Source organism: Sus scrofa, chromosome 6 (assembly GCF_054392235.1).
Source record: "Sus scrofa isolate SSC_HxYL_T2T_F1_AM1 chromosome 6, Sscrofa_HxYL_maternal_Yorkshire_Landrace_v2.0, whole genome shotgun sequence".
In the NCBI taxonomy this organism is placed as follows: domain Eukaryota; kingdom Metazoa; phylum Chordata; class Mammalia; order Artiodactyla; family Suidae; genus Sus; species Sus scrofa.
In genome coordinates, this window is record NC_139388.1 from 69,844,585 (window position 1) to 69,868,863 (window position 24,279).

The 24,279-nt window shown below is 56.9% G+C and overlaps 1 protein-coding gene and 1 long non-coding RNA gene across 2 annotated transcripts; one reads left to right on the forward strand and one right to left on the reverse strand.

Moving 5' to 3' along the window:
- Positions 1 to 1,549: 1,549 nt before the first annotated feature.
- On the reverse strand, positions 1,550 to 8,457 carry C6H1orf174 (chromosome 6 C1orf174 homolog). Its single transcript, NM_001244820.1, is given in 4 exon segments — positions 1,550 to 2,146; positions 2,570 to 3,022; positions 3,754 to 3,849; positions 8,330 to 8,457. Coding segments are annotated over 4 exon segments (678 nt in total). The 5' UTR covers positions 8,345 to 8,457; the 3' UTR covers positions 1,550 to 2,032.
- Positions 8,458 to 8,598: 141 nt separating this feature from the next.
- Positions 8,599 to 16,897, forward strand: LOC146402534 (uncharacterized). The gene is made up of 3 exons (XR_014806971.1): positions 8,599 to 9,001; positions 11,827 to 15,000; positions 15,932 to 16,897. It is a non-coding gene; the product is annotated as an uncharacterized LOC146402534 (long non-coding RNA).
- Positions 16,898 to 24,279: the final 7,382 nt, after the last annotated feature.

Consider the following 24,279-nt stretch of genomic DNA (forward strand, 5'->3'; position numbering starts at 1 on the left):
ATCGAACCTGTACCAGAGCAGCGACAACGCCAGATTGGATCCTCAGCCCACGGTGCCACCAGGGAACCCTTAACAGGTTTCACACGCTCTTTCGGACTTTCCCTCATCCCCGGGCTTCTCCCCAATCCCTTCCGTCCAGCTCGTCACCCTGGACAGGCCAGGCATGCTTGCTGTCGAGCTGCCCTGCATGTGAGCACAGGGCAGGCTCCCCTGGTCCCAGCTGCCTCTCTGCGGGGACACCTGGCGTTCTCCCCAGGGCCGCTTCGCCCTCACTGGGCAGTGACCATCAGGGCCACCTCCTCAACACCCAGAAGGCCCGGGCGTTCCCTGCGCTTCAGCGAGACCCTCCCCCCGCCCCGGAAAGGGCTTCCTGTGGCCCCGGCTGACGCCCGAGGAGGTGGGTGGGAAGGGCTGTGCACTTCTGGTCATTGGTCAGAGAAAGGTCTGGAACACCTGAGGAGCCTCCTGGGCCGCTGCGGAGGAAGCTCGGCTGGCAGGGCTGTGCCCAGTGAGGCCTGCGTGCCAGCAGGGGTGGGCATCCCGGGAGTGTGGTCACATGCCGCATTCTGGTGGGACCAGAACACGCCTCTCGGCAGGTGGATTGCGACTCAGCACGACGCTTCCCCTGGGAGTCAGCGCCCGGAGGACAGAGCCCCGAACCCCACGCCCTGCGAGCCGCCATTCCCGCTGAACCTCAAGCTGTCAGTCCCTCTCCCCGGCTGCTACCAAAATGCCTTACAAGCAACACTGTCAAATTATTAAATAACTCGTTGATCAATAAATCACCACATCATTCAGAGCCGGGATCACAGCTGCCGAAGGGATGACGGCCGCACAGGAAGCAAAGTGGCCGTGGTGGAAGGGCTTCGGGTGGCACTTCGGATCCGGACCATCACTGGCGGTGGGGGGGGGACCCACAGGGCCCCCGGGGGACGTTAGGGGAGACACCCCATGTTTGTGGCCCCGTGAAGGGGAGGGAGGCCCAGCTGCAGTCCCTAAACCAGGGGTGTCTGTTTCACAGCCCAGCAACAGGAAGACGCCGCTCACTTGTGTGCACCCAGCTGTGCCCTCCTGAGCTGCAGGTGGCTTTCCCCTCTGCGCCTGTCATAGGCACTCTGGATGCCCTCCCAGTCCTTGCCATGGTGACCTGGGCCAGCAGCTGGTGACATGGAGGGGCAGCAGACAGGTGGACCCACGGCCCCCCAGCAGGAACGTCAGCAGGTGCCCCTGGACACAAGGGCCTGATGTCTCCGGCAGGGCAGCTGCCACAGAGGGAGCTTGGCCTCGTGGGATGGCTGCCTCCCCGCCACATGGGGCCAGGAGGGCACCGACACCCAGCATCTCAGAAATTCCTCACCCTGCCCCAGGGGAGGGGCCACGGCCCACCTGCAGCCCCGTGCAGGCTCGCCCGCCACTCCTGGGGCTGCGCTTCCGGGCCCAGGCCTCCGGCCTCTCACGGTGCCAAAGCAGAGCCAGCCCCGCGCTGTTGGACAGCGAGGACCTGTTCTCAAACGTCTAGACAGGAAATCACCTGGGGGACAGACGCTTCTTTAAAAATACTTTCAAAATAGATTTTATTTCTGTCCCACGTGTACTTTGCTAAGCGTCCAAGGTGGCTGTCAGCTTCGTGCAGAGAAGCACAGGAAGTTCTCTAAGAACAGGCAGTGAGTCGGTCCCGAGGATGATCAAATTTTGATTACGGAAAATAAACTTGCATTTATCAAAACTAAAGAGCTTTGATACAAGATGTTTTTCACAAAGCATCTCATTCACGAGAAAGGTGGCTCCAACCACCACCGCGTGTGCCCAGATGTGAGAAAATACATCACCTGGAACGAGCTGCTTGCCACGCGAAGGTCCTTGGTTCACCGGAGCCAGTCTCCCACAGGCAGGCGGGGTCTGCGCGGCGGCCTCGCGCGGGGCAGTTCTGCAGTTTCGCTCTCAGAGACAAATTCTGTATAAATCCCGTAACCAGCTGCACTGTCGACTGTGAGCTGAACTCAAGAGCCCAGGAGTCGCCGTGGGGCCGTCCCTACATTTCTGCATCGTCGCCATCGTCCTCGTCATCGTCCTTGGCTCTGAAATGCATCTTCCTGAACTCCCGCCTGCTCATGGACGGGCAGGAGGAGGAGGCCGGCGGGAGGTCCTTGCGGGAAGAGAACATGGGCTCAGCACCCAGTCCCCCTGGGAAGGGGTAAGACTGGGTCCCGGCCCCCAGGCCCTGCTCTGGCAGGAGCCTGCACCCCTGCAGTAAGATGAGGGAAAGAGGAAAGGCCCCGGGTTAAGGCAAAAGCCAGCCCAGCCAGGGGGAGGGCAGACGGGACCCAGACACACGCAGGCCCGCCCACGGTGGCAACGCTCCTCATCCTGGTGAGTGTGTGTGTGTGCGCGTGCGTGTACTCACACCCCACCCGGCAACTGCTCTGTTTCCTCCTCCTGGGTTCGACTCCTCCCGGGTTAGACCCCTGGTTTGCTCTGCACTGAGGCAGCATCCACACGCCGTCCATGGGGTGATGACCCAGTGGGTGCTCTGCTGGGGGCCACCCCCGGGGCAGGACAGTGGCCTCACCTGCATGAGCTCCACATTTCCAAAGAAGCGGCTCACTGGCATGGGCTGGTTGCTGTCGTCGTCCAGAAGGACGCTGGTGTCCAGCTGCAGGGCAGGCGTGCCCCGCTCTGCGTCCAGCACTGCCCCGTCCTGCGTGGGGCCACCGCCATCAGACTCGCCACTTGAAAGGGCCCCGGGTCTTGGCGGGGCCGGCGGGTGAGCACCCTGTGCTGGGCACGTGTCGGTTGAGGCTCTGCGGTGTCCCGGGGGGAGGCCTGCCACCTCCTCTCCCGGGAGCAGTGCACTGGCCTTGGCCAAGGCCAGAGGCTCAGGTCCACGTGGGCTCTCAGCGGGCACGGTGGTGCCATCACTCTGGGGGACTAGTTTCTGTAATTCTGATTTCCCAAGGTGACCTCTGTCGTGCTTGAACTTCTTGGAGGTCCGCCTGTCGGGGGCTCTGTGTGAGGAGGCGGTCTGCAGGGACGGAAGAACGCAAGGAAAGACCAGACGTGTCTCGCATTACAGGCAGGTAGCAAATCCAAGAGCCTCAACCCCAGAGGCTGCCACTCCTGCTTGCATTTAACACTGTTGCTGCCAGAGCCACGACTTCTAGGACAGGGTGGTCTGCTGTCTGACACTAAAGGGGCAGGATCCGGACACGCCCGACGCCCTCCCCTGGGGGTGTCGGCACTTAGCAAAGGCAGAAGCAGGTCCTGACATAAAACGATGGCCTGAGAACCAGCTCGCATTCATTTCCAGTAGACGGTGAGCCCAGGAGGTGGGGCCTCTGCTTCATGGCAGCATCACGTGCCCAACAAGCTTGTGAACTTGACTCAGCGCAGCTTTAAGGAGCTGAGCCCTGGGCTGGGGGAGGGGAAGCCCACAGTCGCTCATGGAAAACCAAGTCCAGCGGGACCCCTGCGCTGCAGCTTGAGAGAGCAGCCCCTGGAACTGGGACCACTGGGCCACCCGGGACAGTGGGCGCAGGACCCCCCTGCTCCCCTGTAGGGTAAGCAGCACAGCCTGTGCCAAGGTCACTGAGACTGCCCAGCAGAGGCATGCAGCCCACGGCCCTGGGCGAGGAGCCCCAAGGGCGGGTCCTGCCCGACAATCACGGCCTGTCTCACCTTGCCTCTGGTCTGTTCCCGACGACCAAGGCTTTCTAATAGAGTGACACGTTCCGTGTAAAGGGCGGTGAGACTCACCTGACATGCCGTCCGAGCGGACGTGGTGACGCGGGCTTCCTGGGCCAAGCAGCTCCGGGCTCGGAGGCGCGCCGAGGACCGCACTGCACCTGCGAGCTGGGCCAGACCACAGGCCGGTCAGAGACCCCGAGGACAGGCCCGCCCGCCCTCACGTTTTATGACTGTGGGCAGACAGACACCCAGCAGGCCCGCTAGATTCGCAAGTTAACTCTGGTGGCACTTTGGCTCTAGTTTATCTGTGAGTAAAACTACCTCTAAGGTCCTGGCTCCAAAATGTCAAAAATCAATCACGTTTTTTCTAACCTGGAGAACTGCTGCTCTTCAGCCAGGCAACCCTGTTGTTTCCATGTAAACAATCCCTAAATGAGAAACTTGCCATCACCGAGGCCTTCCTCCTTCCAAGTGGACTGGTTAAAACTGCGATGTCAAGAGCAAAAATGTGGTTTCCCAAAAAGGGTGGGAACACACAGACCTCTGATCCATCAGCAAGAGGTGCTCCTCAGACCCTCTGCCCCCGTGAAAGTGGTGAAAAGTATTAAAATACACCCATGAAGTGAAAACACTGACAGAGACGTGGCAACACAATTGCGAGTCTGCGGCGTCGGAGCTCTAGGCGGCGAGGTCAGCGCCCAGGACGCCCTCCCCTGCTCCCAGGCCCAGGGCTTCTTCCCAGGGGAGCGGGTGGGCAGTGGGTCTCATGCTGCCCTCAGCCTACCTGTCTGAGGCTCAGTCCCCAGCAAGTGCTGCCGAGGGGGGCTGCCTTCTGCCAGGCCCCCACCTGTGAAACAGAGGTTCTGCATTGGGCAGACCACGAAGGCTGGGCCTCTGCTCCTCACACCTGCTGGGGAGCCGGTGGGTCCAGGCCTGGAGAGGCTCTCGGGCCGCTGCCCAGCCCTTCCCCCACGCCTCAGGTCCTAGAGCAGGGGTGTCATACAGAGACACCAGTCACTGTCCCCAGGGGGGCCCTGGCTCAGAGACTGTGCCTGGCGGGGGTGCAGGCATCAAACAGGGAGCTCTTGATGTCTTGCGACTGCATTTACAGCAGCGAGCGGAGCGGTTCACGCCTGGGGTCCTCAAGAGCAGCGGAGGTCAAGACAGGTCAAGACGAAAGGCAGATGGGAGGAAAATCAAGACAAACTGCAGGCCAAGGGCTGTGCAGGAAAGATCGGGGAGGCAGTGCGGGAAAGAACAGGGAAAGACACAGCCGAGGAGCCCCGTGGGGGCAGAACAAATAGCAAACACTGACCTTAGAAACATTCCTTCCAAGAAGCTGGAAGGTGAGTGGGTGAGTCTGCAGAAAATTTATGCCCCAGGTCATGGCTGAAAGCAACGGAGGCGTTGGCTGGCAACCAGTGGAGTTTGAGAGCTGGGTGTGGCCAGTAAGGGGGGGGGCGCCCCAGAGAGCACTGGGCCCCCTGCCAGCTGACTGAGGATGCCCACTCTGCCCCACAGGAGCACCTCAGAGCTGCAGCCACGGGGGCGGGGGGCTCCCCTAGGTTAACCCGCCCATGTCTAAACAATAATAAGGTGGAGACGGGGACCAGTACCCAGAGCTGCCACAATATATTACCTAAAAGGTCCAGTTTTCAACAAAGTTATGAAGTATGCAAAGAAATAGGAAAGCAGACTCATGCCCTAGATTAAAAGCAGGCAACAAAAACTGCCTGAGAGTAATCAGATGTTGGATTATCAGGAAAGAACATCAAAGCAGCCATCATAAACATGCTCAGAAACTAAGAGAAACCATGTTTAAAGAAGTAAAAAAAAGCTTTGATGACACTAATAGGGACAGAGCAAAAAGGGCGAACATAGGTGATTAAACAGTTAATTCCGCTCGGGGATTGTAAGGAGAGGAGAAAGCCTGGGAGACCCCTGTAAATTAATGACCACACTCTTCTCCTTCAACAAAATCGAGCGGGCCAGCTGACCAACAAAACCAGGCAGCAGGAGCAAAGCCAGGTCTCCAAACAATCAAAGACTGAGACCCACATCCTGCTCAGGGAGGTAAGTTAATGATTTCTCGGACACGCTTCTCTGCACACACTAAAAACAAAAATGTAGGAAAGGGTGACATTATACTGCAACTTTAGATGATTTCATATTTTAGTACATGCTGCTGCCTTTGTGCTCATTCCACTGCACCACGACAGTCCCAGTTTGACTACATGGGGACAAGAAAACTCCCCAACCGACGGGGAGGAGGAGCTGATGATGGAAGCTTGATGTTTACTCAAGAATAAGGAAGAGTAAACACTCACTCTTTCTCTGATTATAAAACTATCCCGCTAAGTTCTCAGGGTGGCGCTCCCCTGCCTACCTGCCTGCGCGTCTCACACGCACCCTGATTCATCACTTCTATCTACTACTGTGTCTCTGCACTGAGACGCAAAGAACCAGAGCTCCTCAGAGCCCACCCCCTGCCCCCAGATGCATTTCTGCGGTTTCAACATCACGTCAAATAGAGATCATTAATCAAAGAATAGAAATCATGAAAAAGAACCAAATGAGAATTCAGGAGTTGAAAATGACTAAAATAAAAAAAAAATTCACTCGCAGAGGCTCAACTGTAGATGTGAATGGCAGAAGAAAGAATAAGTGAACTTGAAGAAAGGACTGTAGATTTGACAAGAACCGAGAGAAATCAGAAAGGAGACTGAGGTGAGCCCAGAGAGTCCACATGGTGGAACCACTTCGTACAGCAGCGTACGGGGAATGGAGTACCTGGAAGAGAGCAGCAGGAGAAGTAATGACCGAGGACTTTCCCAAGTTACTGAAAACACAGGAATCTCAAAGAACTGAATGCCTGGGATGAACACAAAGAGATCTGTAAGCAGACACAGCACCACATAAATGCTCAAAGCCAAAGACAAGGGGGAAATCTCGGAAGCAAGAGGAAAATGACTCCTTAGGTACAAAGGGAGCCCAGTAAACAAACCACTGAGTCAGGAGAAACAACGGCAGCCAGGCTATGGAGGGTACAGTCAGACACCTCCAAAGTTCTTAAAGAAAAACAAACAAACCCCCTGTCACCCAAGAATACTATATCCAGCAAAGCTACTCTTCAAAAATGAGGGGAAAGCAGACACTTCCAGATAAAGCAAGTGACCCCAGACTGTAATCCAAACCCACAGTTAAAAAGAGAGCACCAGCAAAGGTAGCTGTGTTCTAATCAAAGACAGTTTACATGTATGTCCCCACCCCACCCCCGTGATTAAGACGACAACTGCCTACAATAATCCACATGCTATGTATGCAGCAAAGTGCCCTGTTTGCTCATCACAGTTCAAAGGAGGTGCAAGGGGGGGCGGCTAAACAAATGACCACCGACCAGGTAGAGTAATTGCCACAATGTATTACTGGGTTTTTTAACTTTAAATAGTCACAATACCCCATCGGAAAAGTGGGTTAAGGGAACACAGCTATATAGGAGTCATTTTGTATTTCTTACTGGAACTGAGCTAGTACAATCTGAAACTGACTCTACTGTTACAATGTCCATAGGGAAACCTAGAGCAACCCCTGAGGGAAAGAACAAACTAAAGAGTGAAAAATCGTTAAATTAAAATGATACATGAGAATAGGAGAACAACATATAAGTGTGAAAAAAACAAAAAGTACAATGACACGTGAACACAACTAAGTTGATAACTGGCTATAAAATCCATCAAAAGGTGGAGACGTCAGACTGGGAATGACCCATCTTCGCGGGGTGAGCAGGAGACACACTTCAAGTCACAGAGACAAACAGTAAAAGGGAAGCCCAGGTGCAGCTCCCACCGGCAGGAGGCCACCCCTCCCCAGGCAAGGGCGCATCCTGAGCCAGTCCCTCACCCTAATTCCCACCGCTCGCCAGCTACCCAGGGCCAGGAACTGGCGCCCCTCAACCCTCACCAGCCTCTGGGGTGGACCACTCATCACGCGCCCCCGCTTGGGCTGAGTGACCCCGGGCTCTGGTGGCGGCGGCAGCAAGCACAGGAACCTCTGGCTGGGCAGCATCAGCACCAGCGGGCCAGACCAGTTCTGGAAACGGAGCCCGCACTCCATCCCAGGACGAACTGGGACCCCCTTCCCGGGATGTAGCCTTGAGGTTCCCACCGTGGGGGCGCGGCCGGAGGGGGGCGTCCCCTTCAGGGGCGTGGCCCTGGACGTCCCTTTTGGGGGGCGTGGTCCCAGAACGCACCTTCCTAGGACGTAGCTTTGGAGTCCCCACCCTTGGGGCGTGGGCCAGGAGGAGTTCCCTCTTGGGGGGGCGTCACGTGTGGTGGGCGGGGGAGTCCCTTCCAGGGGCGTGGCCCTGGGGGTTCCCTTCTGGGGGCGTAGCCGGGGGGGGGTCCCTTTCCAGGGGCGTGTCCCGGGAATTCCCTCCTGGGGGGCGCCCGCCTTCCGGAAGGCACGTTGGGGGGGGGTCCCCTTCCAGGGCCGTGGCCCGGGACCCCCTTACGGGCGACGTCGAGGTCCAGGCAGGGACCCCTATCCGCCTAAGGCGTCCCGCGGCTCCTCCTCAGCTCTCAGACAACCGACTGCTAGACCCCTTGCCCCGCCAGGCGCAGCTCCTGACTGGCCGACGCCCTCTCACCTTCCGGCTCCTCATGAGTGTGAGCGGCGCGCTGCCGCCCCCAGCCCCGCCGCCAAGGCCCTGCACCCTGCCCAACGCTCTCCAAGGGAGCAGCGACCCCGCCGTTCTCGGCTCGCGCCGCGGCGTATGACGTCACCAGAGACCTGGCCAATCACAGCTGGGCGTCCCAGGCACGTGCCCCAACAAACTCGGCGTTTTACGTGGCGGGCAGGGGCGGAGGCCATGTTTGTGAGGGGCATCTCCCGTGGGGCCGTGGGGTCCCCACGCTTAAGCGGGGCAGGCGGCCATGTTTGCGAGGGGCTCCGTTGTCGTCCCAGGCCGTGTGCGTGGAGGCGGGCGGGAAGCGCCTGCGGGCCGGTCTTTCCACGTCCGTCAGGCCGGCGGTTTCCCCGGGCGCTCGCCCTACCTTCGGCGCAGCGGGAGCGGTGCTGGAGTCCCTGGCGAAGGGCGCGCCAAGCCATCCTCCGCCGTGGTCGCGAGGCGGCGGATGCGCGCGGGGGCCTTCGCGGGCCGGGGTCTTGGGCAGGTGCGTCGGCTCCAGGTGGCCGAGGCTCACGGACGAGGATGAAGTCCGCGCGGTTCTCGGTGCTCTGGGGCCGGGGCCACCCGCCTCCGCGAACCGCCCACCTTCCCATCAGAGACGCAGGGACCACCCGTGCTTCACAAAAAAAAGTATTGTTTCCTTTTGTTATTTATTTTTTTTAAATAAGTGAAAACATTCAAATCGGGCAGTTTTGTCGGAAACATTGGGTTGAAAGTTGTACCGTCGAGGGTCCCTCCGCGCGTGGTTCCCTGGCAGAGGCGTGGTTCCCTGGCAGAGGCGTGATTCCAAAGACTGTCACGGTGTCTCTGCTCGGAGCCAGTGACTCCCCCCAAGGCTGGAGATGCCTTTGGGGCTCCTTGTCCGTGCTTAAGGAGTGAGAGCCCTTCAGGATCCCGCCAGAGCTCTGTGCAGGCTGTCCTCTGTTTCTTTATTATCATCACCATTATTTTTTTGGTGTGTTTTTAGGGTGGTACCCACGGCATATGGAAGTACCCAGGCTAGGGGTCTAATCAGAGCTGCAGCTGCTGGCCTACACCACAGCCATAGCAATGCAAGATCTGAGCCATGTCTGTGACCTACACCACAGCCACAGCAACGCCAGATCCTTAACCCACTGAGCGAGGCCAGGGATGGAACCCACATCCTCATGGATGCTAGTCGAGTTTGTTATCACTGAGCCACAGCGGGAACCCCGGCTCCCCTGTCTTTAGAAACGCACTCTTAAGCAAGCTGGTGGAGCCCCTCTGCTTGGAAGGCAGCTGGGGTTTTGCTTTCGGCAGTGGTGAAGCCACTTGCAGCCTTAGTGCACATGACCCCCCCCCCACACACGCAATGCCACACGCCCACCTCCCTGCCTGTCCTGACCACTTTCCTTCCCAGCCTCGCGTTTCTCACCAAGGGCAGTTCCTCATGGTACACGCCCCAGGGAACAGACGAAGGTGGCCTGGCAGGAAATCCATTTGAAGAGAAAACTGATAAAATCACTACCAGCCATTTAAAACAAAGTAGTACCATGTTAAATACCTAACCTGTCCCATTTCCACTAAAATTGGTGTCATCATAAGCTGGGTTCAGGGCTTTATCCTGGACTCCTTGAGAGCTCTGAGTTCTCATAAACTAGAGGTGGGTTGATCACTAGAGTTTTTGGCCCCACGGTTGTTTTTGGTTCATGTCAGTTGAGATAAACACCACACTGCTTGAACAGGCATGGCTGGCGGATCCTCTCCCGGTGGTTCTGAGTCGAACATCCCAAAGGACTCTGCTCCCCTCTCCCCACTGCCCACCTGGGTTTCCAGCTGCCCAGGGCCGTCCTTGACAGCTGGAGGGCACTCACGGCCCTCATCCAAACAGCGACGGTTCTTGCTGCTTGTCAACAGCAGGGCCCCACAGCTGCCGCCCCTCCCTTGTGGGTGCTGCCCACAGGAGCCAGGCCTGCCCCTGCTAACCGGCTTCCTCGTGGCTTCTAGGTTCAAGCCCAACAGAGTTCAAAGAACCTGTTTGGCCCAGAGCAGCGCCTGGCACAGGGCAGCCGCTCCGTGACTGTTGGTTGAATGAATACACAGAAGACTCTATGGGATGGCTTCTGGACTCATCTAGCCCTGCTGCTCCTCCTCCTCCCTCTCCGCTGGGCTCCCCCCTCCCCAGCCCCCCCACCCATTTTACCTGGCAAATTCATTCTTCAAACCTCAGTGTGGCTTCGACTTTGTGTCTGGGAGGGAGGACAGTAGCAGCTGTCCCTGCCAAATGCCCAAGACAAGTCTGCCTATTAGAGGGTTTCTTGGGATTTTTAAAAATAGCATCCTGCATGCTTCTTCCAGGACGTGGTCCTGGGCTGGCTCCCTTCTCCCCTCTCTGCTGAGGCGCCATGCTGCACCCTTCCCTCTCTGGCTCTCAATGTGGGGAGTCCACAGTGGTGATGAGCTCGTGCCAGGCTGGCTCTTTTGGTGCTTTGGTCTTGGGGGATGGGCATCGGTGGAATAATCGCATGAGAAAATCTGCAATGTACAACCGTGGTAAGAGCCATGGGGGAGAAGCCACACCAGGGGCGGCACATGGGGTGTCAGACCCACTCAGGGGAGGTCAGATAAGGCTCCTTGGGGGAAGTGACAGGACGTTGGTCGGGAGTCACCTCTGCCCTCCAGAACCCAAGCCCCTTTCAGGTCCCCTGCGCCCCGAGCAAATAGACAAGTAACTGGTGACCGGCAGAGTGCCCCCCACCCCTGCCCCCCAGGTCCCCCCTCATGGTGGGGAGGAGTCCTTCCTGGATTCCCCACCCTCCCCACCCCCCAAGCTGCCACGCTGGGATGTGACCCCTCACTGAGGGCAGAGCCCAAGTCACGCCCCTGCATGTCCTCCTGGGTCCTCTTTGTGGGCCCTGTGTATCTCTTTTTCTTCCTTATCGCCCGGAACCCCTGCGCCTTCAGGGTTAGCAGCCCAAAGAGGGCGTCCTCATGGTGGCAGGAGGTAGGATGCTGGTCCTTGTTGGCGATTGGTCCCCCACATGGACCGCAGGCTCCCTGAAGGCGGAGACTGTGTTCTACTCACAACCGCAGTCCCCAAACCCACCCCGTGGCTGGGACATGCTGGCCCAGGAAGTGCTCGCCAGTGATGGGTGGCAGTGATGGCACATAGAAGCCGAGGATTGACGATTCCGAGGATACTGTATTCTCGTCCATGACACCACTTTCCTGCTGAGCCCTGGTGTGTCCACAGCTTAGCATCTGCCTTTCACGAACCCAGCGGGGCAACCCTGCAGGGCCGGTGAGAAAGTCAGAGGGTTTTCCACTGATTAGCAGTTGGCAGATTCATCAACTGGGACCACCCCTGGTCTGGAACACATCTCATTAGTGCCAGCAGGCGGTAGCCTGTGCGATGAGGGATTGTCCCTTATAACCCGACCCTTTGTATTTAAAAGGAAGATGTAACAGGTTTTTTTTTTTTTTTTTTTTTTAAGTGAGAGAAAAACCACAAGCAGAAAAAATAAAAGGCTTACGGTGGGATGTGGAGCAGACGGAGCCCTCGTTTGTTCCTGGAGGGAAGGCAACAGGACGCAGCCGCTCTGAAAGACGGCTGGGTAGATTCTGACAAACCCAAACACACTCTTACGTACGACCCAGTAGTCATGCTCCTTGGTATTTTCCCAAAGGGGCTGAAGGCCTGTGTCTTCGCAAAACCTGCTCATGGATGTTTATATCAGCTTCAGGCGCAATTGCTGGATTTCGGAAGCAACTGAGGCGTCCTTCCGTAGGTGCATGGATAAATTCACTGCCCTGCATCCAGACCGTGGAGCATAATTCAGGGCTAAGAAGAAATGAGCTGTCAAGCCAGGCAAAGACATAGAGGACCCTAAATGCGTGTTACCAAGGGCAAGACGCCCATCTGAAAAGATGGCACAGTGTATGAGTCCAACCGGAGGATGGTCTGGAAAAGGCAAAACTACAGAGATGGAAAAAGAGGGGTGCTTTCTAACTGGGGGTTAGGTGGGGAGAGATTTTTTTTTAATACCCCAATCAAGTTTGACAAAAGTACTATTTTATTTTAATACCAACATGAACATGTTATGGGGAACTCAAAACTTTGCTGGATGTCACACATGACACACAAAACTTGAAGAAAACTTCCATTTGAGGTGGCGGCATGATCATCTTCCTCTGCCTTTTGGATCGGGGTCACGAGCACAGGGGTTTTTTAGGGCGCTGAGCTGTAACGATCGCTGCAGGTCATCATAAGCTTGTCCAAACCCTTAGAACATCCGACACCGAGCATGAACCCTAGTGTAAAACGATGGACCTTGAGTGGTGTCGGCGTTGCTTCATCGACTGTAGCAGACACCTCCCTCTGGTGGGGACGTTGGGGCTGGGGGACATGCGAAGTCTCTGTATCTTTCCTTCAATGTTGCTGTCAACCTGAAAATGCTCTAAGAAACAAAGTTTATAGGGGGAAGAAAAAGTGGTCAATTTCAGCAGCAATTAAAAAGCAAAAGAGAAAGCTCACAGCCTGATGTTTATTGTTTTGACGTGGAAGAAAGTTTGCTCGGTAGCTCAGCTCTCCTGCCGGACGCGGCTGGGCAAGTCCCACAGGGCAGTCACAACCCTGCAGTTGTGCAGCCGTCTAATTCCTCGCAGGAGTCAACCCCACGCACATTTGCCAAGGTCCTACAAGGCAGCAGGCACCTACAGGGGGTTGACAAGGACGATTAGCCTCAGAGTCCCAGAGGGCACATGAGAGGCACAGAGCTCCTGTGATGCTGGAAAGGGCCAAGACGTTCCGAAGGGCCACTGGCGCTGAGCAGGAAGCAATCTGTGCAGTGGGGTTGGTCACGGAAGGCTTCCTGGAGGAGGTGGCACTGGCCTTGGGCTTTAAACATATTAGGAACATCTACCAAGAGGTGGAGGAGATGCAGGTACGGGACCCGGTGTGCCGGTGTCTGTGTGTAGGAGCCCAGGGGGCTCTGATGGATCTCATTAGTGATGGAACATCAGTGCCTTTTCTGTCGGTGGCTTTGCAGGCTTATCAAATAGTCCGTGACATTAAAACGTTTGAGAACAATAGGTCATTTTCTGCTTCGTCTCCTGCACCCTGCCAGGAAGAGGGGTCAATGGCGGGTCTGTCACACAGGCTTGTGTTTCAGCAAATTCATGGGCAGGGGAAGGTTATCATCCAGGCCAGACGCCAGGCTTCTTCTGAGACCTCTCCCCACGCTGGTGCCATATCCTCTCTGCCTTCTTGGCAGGAAACGCGGCATCTCCCTTCTTCAGAATTTTTCCTTCATCTTGTTTTTCCTCGTTCGCTTGGCTTTCCATTCTGGGCTTCTGTCTTTCCTCTGCAGCTCATCGTGTGTGCTCTAAAAATCTAACCGTGTTTCTGTCTTCATGGAGAGCAGCTCCACACCACTTGGGGAGGTAGTCAGGAAGTCCCCATAAAGCCTCACGCCCCAGTGACACTGGCTGGGTGGAAGATCCCCAGAATCAGCCAGGAAGGGTCTCCAGATGCCTTCTCGATGCACTGTAGCTGCCATCGTCATCCATTCGTTTCATTTGTCCAACATTCATCGACCTCTGAGTGTGGGCTGTGCTTTGGCGCCTTGAGAAATATCACAGCCAATCACACAGCTTGACTGATCGCTGGCAGGGAGCTCCTGAGAAGGGGCCTGGGTCGGGGGGCTTGGGATCCGAGGGACCCCAGAACATGCCTCGAAGCGGCAGAGAAACACCTCAGGCAGCTGAATCTCAGGAACCGCTGGGTTCCCATTTGCCCTGACAACACAAGGAACACAGCCGGGTATTAACGGAACCGCAGTCAGCACGGAACGTTCAGGCCTTGAACCCCATCATTGTCCTGGTGCTGAAGCTCCAAGCGGTTAGCTGTGTTGGGACAAAGCCCCTGGCTGGGGAGGGGAATCGCAGTGGCCTTGTCCTTTGAGTTGAACTCCAGGGATCTGCAGAGCCTGGAAAAGGCTACATTTCCAGCAAGATGCAGAAAATGCTGTTTTATGAGACCCTCTGGGAAGAGCTCCCTGCTGGGTGCGCTGGCCCTCGCGGGTCAGGGGCAGCAATGGCGGAAATCAGCGTATGATCATATTAGCATGAAGCGAGGCCCGGGCGTGGAAGGGAAGGTGTAAATTAGTCTCTCGCGGCAGATTTCTCTCTGCCTCCCACGCACAAGTGCTTGCGAGCTCCTTCGCCCTCTTGGCTGATTTGGCTCAATGTCAATGACACGTAAGGGACAGCCGCCAATGAAGCCAATGAGCCCATGCATGTGGCTGTCACTGACTTGGTGCTTTTCCCTCTGCCGCCGAGCTGGCACACAGCCCGGGCGCAGGAATGACCTGCTCTTCAGGCACGGGGTGTTCAAGGCGTCGCCTTCGTCAAAGTCAGAGCATCACAGGACCCTGCCCCCAGACCCCGGGGAAGGCCACCCAGGAGAGGGCATGGTGTGGCTCTACCGGCTCTCACTGATGTCCCTTTCTGGTGGGACATGGAACCAATTAGTGCCAGGAACAACTGACCTCGTCTAGGCTCATCCCACCCAGAGCCTCACGGGTTAATTATCATCGGGTTCCACACCCTCTGAGTGTCACCTGACTGCAGGGACGTTTCAAGATGCCACACCCTCCCCAGATGTCCAGGTGATGAAGCCCCTCTGAGGGGACGGCGAAGGGGTGGGAGGGCAGACAGCGGGGCAGTGGGTGTGCGGCCGGCCCGAGCCTTCCCTCCAGGCACCTTTCAACCCCTTGAAAGCCTGGAAAGCCATTACCATGCAATTTTGCTCTCGGGGCTGTGGAGTTGGAGGGATTCTGCAGCAGCAGCCTTTGCTTGGGAAGCAGGCAAGGTCTGTTCCCCCATCCCCTGTGGCCACACAACCCGTGGGTCTGCCTGTGAGCTGGGGCGCTAAGGCTGCCAGAAGGCCCCCCCGTCCACCTGGGTCAGAGGGGTCTGGCACAGGGAGCAGAATGCAAGTGGCTGGCCTCTGCTGACACTGGATGGCTCCTCTGCCCGCAGGAACCTCCCTTCCTTGAAGGTGTCTGCTTGTCCCCCCCGTCTCTGCCCAGGCACCCCCATCATCCTGCTTTCTGAGAATCAGAACCGACGCAGGTCTCTGCGTTCCGAGGCAGCTGCATGCCGGACGAGAACTGAAGGGGTATCCCCAGGTTACCTGGGGCCCCTTCCCACAGCCCGCAGGTGTGAGCGAATGTGCAGGTGTGAGCGGATGTCAGCACGTAGCCTTGCTCTCAGGTGCTGCCTCTGCCGGGGCTGCCCTGCCCCCGGTCCGCTGCCATCTTTCCGTCTCGCTTGGGTGGGAGCCGCCCTCCTGCCCCGCTCCAACCTCCTTTTCAGTCTGGGCCCCAAACAGGAGGTGGATCCTGCTATGTTGTTTGGTCTCCACACTGGTCTCGGTTCTTGGGGCGCTGGCTCCGGGACAGGGAGCAGCTAAGAAGGTTTGTGCCTTCTTGAGGGATGGATGGTGAGCCATCGGGAACTGTGGATATTTTCAGGTGAATGCAGCGCAGGAGCTCAGAGTGAAAAGGAGGAGGTGACTTTTTCTGATGCATTTTTCAGGCTCAGGACACATCGCTTCAGTCCCGGAAGACAGATTCACACACACGCGTGCACGCATACACCCCTCCTGGGGACTTCAGACCAGCTGCGAAGTTAAAGGACACAAGATGTCATTCAGTCACAAGTCTGGGGTCCCCAGGACCACCTGCAGAGTTGCTTATTCTCTGGAAGGACTCCCAGAACTCACGAGAACTGTTACCCGCAGGATCACGGCTTCTGCAGGGAGAGGATGCCCTGATCAGCCCAAGGAGGCCACGCATGGGCAGGGTCCCAGGACATGCCCGGGGCGGACCCCTCCCCGTGGAGTCAGGATGCCTTACATCTCGGCACTGATGTGTGACGCCAGCCTGGGAGGCTCTCCTGAGCCTGGTGCCCCTTGCCCTTGTTGGGGAGCCTCGGTGACAGAGGAGTGACAGCCATTAGTTGATTACTGACTGATGGCTGATGACCACATGGCTGACCTCAGTCTCCAGGTGACTGATACTCAATGATTCCCCCCAAATCATGAGCTTGCTCTTTCTGGCCCTGCCAGCCCCACCCCGAGCCTCCCAGGAGAGGCTGTCTCCCCCCCACCTCACTTCACTGGACCACGCAGGGCGACCGGAGGCCCCCAGAAGTGACGACAGTCCTATCAGGCAGCACGTCTTAGGGGTGACAGCCCGCAAGTGGGGCACAAAGGCCAGATTAAACTCTAACACAGGCAGACACACAGACACGCAAAGATGGATGTGCAGACTGACACACAGACCCACACAGACACACACACGACACAGACAGAAAGACAGACAGACAGACACACACACACAGACATACACAGACAGACAGAAAGACAGACACAGACACACACATGACACACACACAGACAGACTGACAGACACACAGAAAGATACACAGACACATAACATGATGCAGACAGACAGACACACACACATAGAGACAGACAGACAGACACACACACTCAAAGATAGACATATACATTGAAAGACACAGACAGACTCACACACACAGATACACAGGCAGACTGAAAGACACACAGACACACACACAAACACAGACAGACAGACACGGGCAGACTGACAGGCGCACAGAAAGACACACACACAACACAGACAGAGAGACAGACACACGCACAAAGACAGACACACACAGACAGAAAGACAGACACAGACACACACACAACACACACACCGACACAGACAGACTGATAGACACACAGAAAGATACAAAGACACATAGACACACACACACACAATGCACACAGACAGACATACACAAAGACACACAGACACACACACACAAAGACACACACAGACACACGTGCAACACACAGACACACACGACACACACAGAGACACAGACCGACAGACACACATAAAGATACACAGACACATAGACACACACAGACAAACACACACAGAGACAGACAGACAGACTGACAGCCACACACACACACAGACAGACACACACACTGAAAGACACACAGACACACACACAAACACAGATAGACAGACACACATGGGCAGACTGACAAGCGCACAGAAAGACACACACAGACACAGACACACAGAAAGACACACACAGACACAGACACACAGACAGACATAGAGACACACAGACAGACAGACAGGCACACACAGACAGGAGGGAAACCAGAACAGCATGGCTCCGTGGTCTGTAACTCCCCCTCGCACAGGCTGGTTGGAACTTTCTGATCTCTTTTTCCTGATTTCTGCTGAATTCCCTGGAACGAATGCCCATTGTATGTACCTGATGACAAAGCTTTTAGAGAACATTTTTCCTCTCGGGAACAAAAGGGGCACCCTGCCCTTCTCCCTGTGAGAGAGAGACGTTCTTTTGAATGATTTTTTAATTTACTAAACGTTTTTGATGCTGTTGCTTGGAGGATACAGCCTTCCAGCAGAGAGGCACGCAGATAATGATGCTTTAATATTTGTGCTGCTCCGGACAGCGGCCAGTGAAGGCCCGGGGCAGAGGCTCGGTGGTGATTTGCAAGACAACGCCTGTCATCTTGCCGTGACCATGAAAACAGGACACCAGGCTGCCAAGCTCAGCCTGGTCCCCTCCCCAAGGCCACGCGGGGACCAAGCGAGGCTTCTCTCTCCAGCCCAGAACGACCGCAGCTACCTGTCCAGACCAGAGGCCAGCCTTCCCTGTCTGCTGAGAAGTTCATTATGTGTACCCCCCAAGAGACGTTGTGGCCCGCTGGTCATTGTCTCCCTGGAGTGTTAAAAAAATAACATATTTCAAGGTCAGTAAAGTTGTGATGGTTCCACGCACCTGAATTGGTGGTGACCTGACCGCCTGCAGGCAGACCTCTGTGTCTGAAGGGTGAACGTTTCAGCGACTGCTTTCTAGATTTCCCTGCCAGGACGCTCGGAGCCATGTACTGCTGACTCTGGAAATAGCAGGGCTGCTGCTGAGGGCTGTGGTCCAGGCTGGGGACGCCCACCCAGCTCCTGAGCCTCCCACCTGTGCGACTTTTGTGCCATGGACCCTGAACCGTGGAGTCAGGGTGCAGCGCCCTGATGGAGGGCTCAGGCCAGAGATGCTGAGCGGGATAGGGGGGCCAAGCAGAGGCCGGACCTGGCGCTGGAGTGGATATACAGGTGTCCCAAGGGGTGGGGTGCCCCCAACTTCTGACCAGCACAAGAGCCTCCCCTTTGCAGAGAATGGGATGTCCACACCAAGTGGCATGTGCCCGGATGGGAGTGGGGTCCCCAGCAGGCTCCCCATAACTTTGAGGAAATAACACTGGGGACATTCCGGCATCTGAGTCCCATGCTAAGGGGACAAGCACAGTGAGTCTGCGTGGCTTTTTTGAGCACTTTGGGGGTGAGGCTGGTTCTAAGGCTCTCTGTGGATTACAGCCTTCCCTGCTCACTGCCCCACACTTCCATCTCTCAGCAGAGAGCTTCTCTCTTGGCCCCATTTAGACCTGGAAACTGGGGCCCAGAGATGGGCTGTGACTGGCCCAAGACCACAGATCAAGGAGGAGGTGGGTCGGGCCCAGGATCCGTGTCCCCACTTCTCCAGCACCTGGGGCTCTGCAGGGAGGGACCTCGACTCCAGGGCGGGGCTGGGGGCTGAGCAGGCAGCCCCGAGGGAGGGAAAGCCCTGACGGATCCGGGCCTCCTCACCCACCAGGGTCTGGTGTCTCTGTCCCCAACGCCAGGGGGCAGGATGAGACAGGGAACGGCTGCGGTGGCTCCTGGCAGCAGTCGGAAGGCGGGTGCCGCGCTCAGGGCTGGGGGTGGGTGCGGTGGGGGCAGAGAAAGTGGCTCTTTTCTGGGGAGCTTCAGACCCTCTGGCAGGCCGGGAGTGGGGTGAGCAGCAGCTCCTTCTTCAGAAAATGTGCACTTTCAGCTTCTCAGGTTCTGGACACCTTGCCGATCGCCGGGGAGTGAAATCAGTTGTACAGTGGGAAAAGAAAATAAATTATTAAAAAAAAAAAGATGAATTAAGGAGCAGTGGCAGCTGCTCTCAGTACGGAGCTGTTGGAGGGGAGCAGGCCTGCTGGGCGGTGCCTGCAGGGACGCCCGTGTCACTGCCTGGGCTCCCCTGGAGACGGCGTGGACTCCCTGGGGGTCCCCGTGGCTTCTGTCCCCGGGGAAGTGGGCGCTGTGTTTCTGCTGCCCGGAGTGTTGCCTCCGGCCTGGGACTGGCTCACTCCCGCTCCCCTTGGCTGGTCTTTTTAAAAGTATACACTTAAAAAAAAAAAAAATCGAGGTCTAGTTGATTTACAGTGTTCTGTTAGTTTCAGGTGTTCAGCACAGTGATTGAGTCATAAATGCATGTATGTTCATAGATATGTTTTTTCAGATTCTTTTCCCTTGTAGGTTATTAGAAAATAGGGGGCATAGATCTCTGTGCTGTGCCTTTATTCCTTGCTGCTTATCTAGTTTATTTATAGTTGTGTGTATCTATTTCTTCAGAGAGATTCTATTTTATCTCGCCCCCCCTTTCCCCGTTGGTAACCGTAAGTTTGTTTTCTTTGTCTCCAGACCTATTTCTGTTTTGTAAATAACTTCATTTGTATCTTTTTTTTAAGATTCCACCTACAGGCAAGAGCATATGATATTTGTCTGGCTTCGTCTGGCTTCGTCCAGCTTTCTCTGTCTCCTTTGCTGGTCTTTCCAAGCTCATTTGTGGCTCAGGGACCTTCCTGCGTATACGCGGGAGCCCGGACCCTCGTTGGGTTCACCAGTGTAGACCCTCCCACCTGGCGGGTGAGCCCAGCTCCTTGTGCTTGGGCCTCGGCCCGCTGGGACCCAGGAGGTGCCACGGGGACTTGGGACTGGGTGTGGGGGGGTTGTCTGTCCCTCCCTTCCTTGCCCCACACTTCCCTGGACTTCTAGGAAACACCTCTTCTTTTGTAGGCTCATCTACTGGTCCAAATCCCTGTTGCCAGGGTGGGGAACAGAAGCCCAGGGGGCGCAGGCAGTACCCAAGCCCTGGAGGCCCCTCAGGGTGGCTCTCTGGGGACTCCCCCCACCCAGGCACCAGGGATTCCTGCCTCTTTTGCTCCTCCAGCTACACCGCTTCTTCCCTTTTCTCCCCGAGGTTTCCCTCTCTCTGCTTGTGTCTCCTTCTTCCTTCCTCTGCGTCTAGGGGACATGCATCCAAGCCCCCAGCCTGGTAGCAGGAGGGGCGTTGCCACCCTGTCTGCCTTTTGCTGTGGTGAGAGGTTTGGGGGACAGGGGCTGGGTCAAGGGGTTCCCAGAGCATGGGTGGGGCTGTGCTCCCCAAGCCCCAGAAGAGGCTAGTCCTGGTTGGGCAGGGCCAGTCCCCGCCAAGGCTCGGCCTCGATGCTGCCAGGTCCCCGCCTGGGTTACTGCCTCCACCCCGGGTCCTCAACCAACGGGCAAAGAAACCGAGTCGGGTCGAAACATGCGGATGTGCTGTCAGACGCCAGCGGACACAGGTTTCCTCTGGATCGAGTCTGCTGGGCTTCACGGGGATCTGAGAGGGGGACTGTGGTCCCAGGGGCAGGAGCCCACGGGTCTGTCGGTGAGAGGAACCAAAACCCAGCAGAGACGTGGAATGCCGCCCGCTGGCCTGCTTTCCTGAGGCTGCCACCAGCCTTGGGGCCCGGTGCCTGCTGCCAGCACAAACACAGATGCGGCCCTGTCCCGTGTCCAGAGAGCAGGCGGGACACGTCCCTGACCCCTGACCCAGACCTGGTTCCACGTGGCCTTCGGGGTCGCCAAGACCAGGCGGCCTGTCTGCAGCCTCATCTCACCCGGCTGAAGCAGAGCCCCCTCTGTCCTGATCAGACATGCTGCCTGGGGAGGCAGGCAGTGCTCCAAGCTTGGCCACCCTTGGTACTCAGGATGTGTCTGTCCTGAGTCATCACTGAGGCCCTGGCACCTGGGCATCATTGCAAGACCACAGGACTTTCAGGTGTCACCTGGGCTGGGCCACGGTGCCCAGATACACGGCCAGCCATCATTCTGGATGTGTCTGTGAGGGTGTTTGCGGGCGAAAGGAACAGTTAAATCACCGGGCTCTGGGTGAAGCAGGGTGCTCTCCATGGCATGGTGGGCCTCGTCCAATCAGGCGAAGGCCTGCCCAGAACCAAGGGCTGCTGACTCACCAGCAAGAGGAAACTCTGCAGCCAATGGGCTTCGGATCTGAACTTCAGAAGTGCCTCTCCCTGTATCTGCAGCCTGCGGGTTTGGGGCTTGCAGGCTCTGTGACTGCAGGAGCCGATTCTTTGCACTAAATCTCTCTCCGTGTAGACACACATCTTTTTGGACTCTGGGTTGGAGTCAGAGCCTTGACTCCAACACCAGGGCAGGACACGGTTGGAGTTTTCTGAGACAGAAGAAGGAAGAAATAGCGACTGAGAAGCAGCACCGAGGGAGGCTGAAGAGCCTCCATGATGCACTCGGGTGAGGGGTCTGTGCGGTGATTCTGGGAACGTGTTCCTCGTTACACGTGTAGACAAGGGACACGAGATACTCAAAAACTCTAAATAACTCTGAGTTTTTTTTTTTTTTTTTTAAGAATTCCAAAATCAAGTGCTAAGTGATAAGAAAGCATTGTGGGGAGTTCCCATCACAGCTCTGCGGTAATAAAGCTGACTAGCATCCATGGGGATGTGAGTTCAATCCCTGGCCTCGCTCAATGGGTTAAGGATCCAGCGTTACCATGAGCTGTGGTGTAGGTCACAGATGTGGCTCGAATCCCATGTTGCTGTGGATGTGGTGTAGGCCAGAAGATGCAGCCTGGGAACTTCCATGTGCCATGGGTGTGGCCCTAAAAAAAGCAAGCAAGCAAACAAACAGCATTGTGTTCAGATGTGATAGGCAACATATTTTGTTCTTTCTTTGTGGTTTATAAAGCCATGGCACACCTTGGAACTGATGAAATGTGTTTAGTTTTTATTTATTTCAGGCTGATTCAGACAGATCTGAGTTGGAGGTTTAGCTTTGTGACTAAGCAGCGTGTGACCTTGACCCCATTCCTTAACCCCAGGTGCCCCGTCTGAGAGGGGGGATGATGGGGGGGTAATACCCTGTGGGGTGCAGGCGAAAAGGGCAAACCAGGCACATTGGCTCCAGCCCAAGAGGTGATGCAGGTGGCAGAACTGCAGCCCCAGGCCTGGCCTCAGGGTCTGCTTCTCCTCGCTTCAGGTTGTGGGCAGGGGCAGGATGCCAGCTCCGGGCAGGTCCCCCCAGCTTCCTGCACCTGTGAATGCATCAGGACTGGTGCTGACCGGGTCCTGACCGGGTCCCAGCCCCTGTGTGAGCCAGGGGACGGCCAGAGCTGAGTGGTCCGGCTTGAGTTACGCCCCCTTCCTGAGTGGGCTTCCCGAGCTCGCCCCAGATGCCAGGGGAGATGGGGTTCCCAGGGCAGGGGTGGTGCTGGGGGCCCCTGCTCCCTCTTCTGTGAGACAAAGCACCCGGCAACCTGGCACAGGGGCTGGGGTTCTGCCAACTGGATTTTTTCCCTCCTGCCCTCCCCCTTAGCCTTCGCTGGGTCGGAGGGTGCAGAGAGAAGGGGGTGGGGGCGGCACTCTGAAGGAGACCCCCACCCCTTGCAAGCACGAGAGAGCTCAGGTGGTTTTTCTCCATGGGGGGCTTCTCTGTGCAGAGTCCCCCCACCCCACCCCCATGAGGGGCGCACTGGGAAACCCCTGGTCATGTCCTGGTCTCTGCCTGCAGGCGGGGAGCCAGCCCTTAGCCTCCTTTTCCAGAATAAGCACAGGTGTTTCTGCCTGTGGGGTGGGGCGGGAGGGCAGATGAGAGACAGACGCTGGGGGCACCCCAATGACATTCACGCAGCAGCTTTCCGACGAAGCTCTTGAACTAATTCCAGGTCGGAGGCTCATCCAAAAACTCCCGCAGCATCCAGCCCTGGATGCTGGAGCCGTGTCAGATGGTGATCAGAGGCCGCCAACCACCGGGAAGGGCTGTGTAGAGAGTCGGGGGCTTACTTCCAGGGTCCCCACCCCTGGGACTTGCGGAAGAGGAGCCTCACGGAAGACGAGGCCCACGGGACCCTTCATCTCCCAGCTGGATGCCCCGACTGCCTCCCTCCTGCCGCTGGACCCCCATCAGGCCATTCACTGGCTACAAAGGGCTCGCCCTCTCCTGCGCTATTTGTGGCTGCACGGCTCACGTGGGTCTCCTGCTCGGTGGGGAGGAAGCCTTTGTGCGGCAGGAAGGCCCGGGGGAGGCCAACCCCTCCTCCACCTCATCCCGGCCCACGCGCATCAGCTGCTCTGGCGGGGACAGTCCTCCTCCTTTTCCAAAAGGGCCTCAAAGTCATCTGTGTGGACACCTGTCCCTCCCAGGGACAGTGATGCGCTTCCCTGTTCAAGGCATCGATCCTCTGTGAGGGGCAGAGATGGGGGTGGGGGGCTGGGCTTGTCTTGGCGGGTTTGGGACCCTCCATTCTCTTTGGCCACTGTATGTTGTGATCAGGGCATGTGTTGGCAAGGTGGCAGCTGGAGCCCAGGAAGCAGTGGAGAAGTGACCTCTGGGGACTGCGTCTGCTTAAAGTCCAGGGATGTTCTGACCGACGGATGGCACTATCAGAGAATGACCCAAACACCAGCCACGTTCCATACCCTGAAATGGGCTGCTGCCGGCCGACTGGCCCCCTGTCCCGGGGGAGCCCAGGGGGAGGCCATAAAGGCTCCCAGCTGCCCAGCCCCTGTGGCACTTCTCACCACTCAGGAGTGGCACCTGTGTTTTTTCCCATTCCAGAAATTGCTCTGCGTATCTGCCAGCCTGCTGCCCGGAGCTGTCGAGGTGTCTGGGCTCTCGTCCCACGAGCAAAGGTAGGCTCTGTGGACTCTGCAGTTCTGGGGGTGTCGTGGG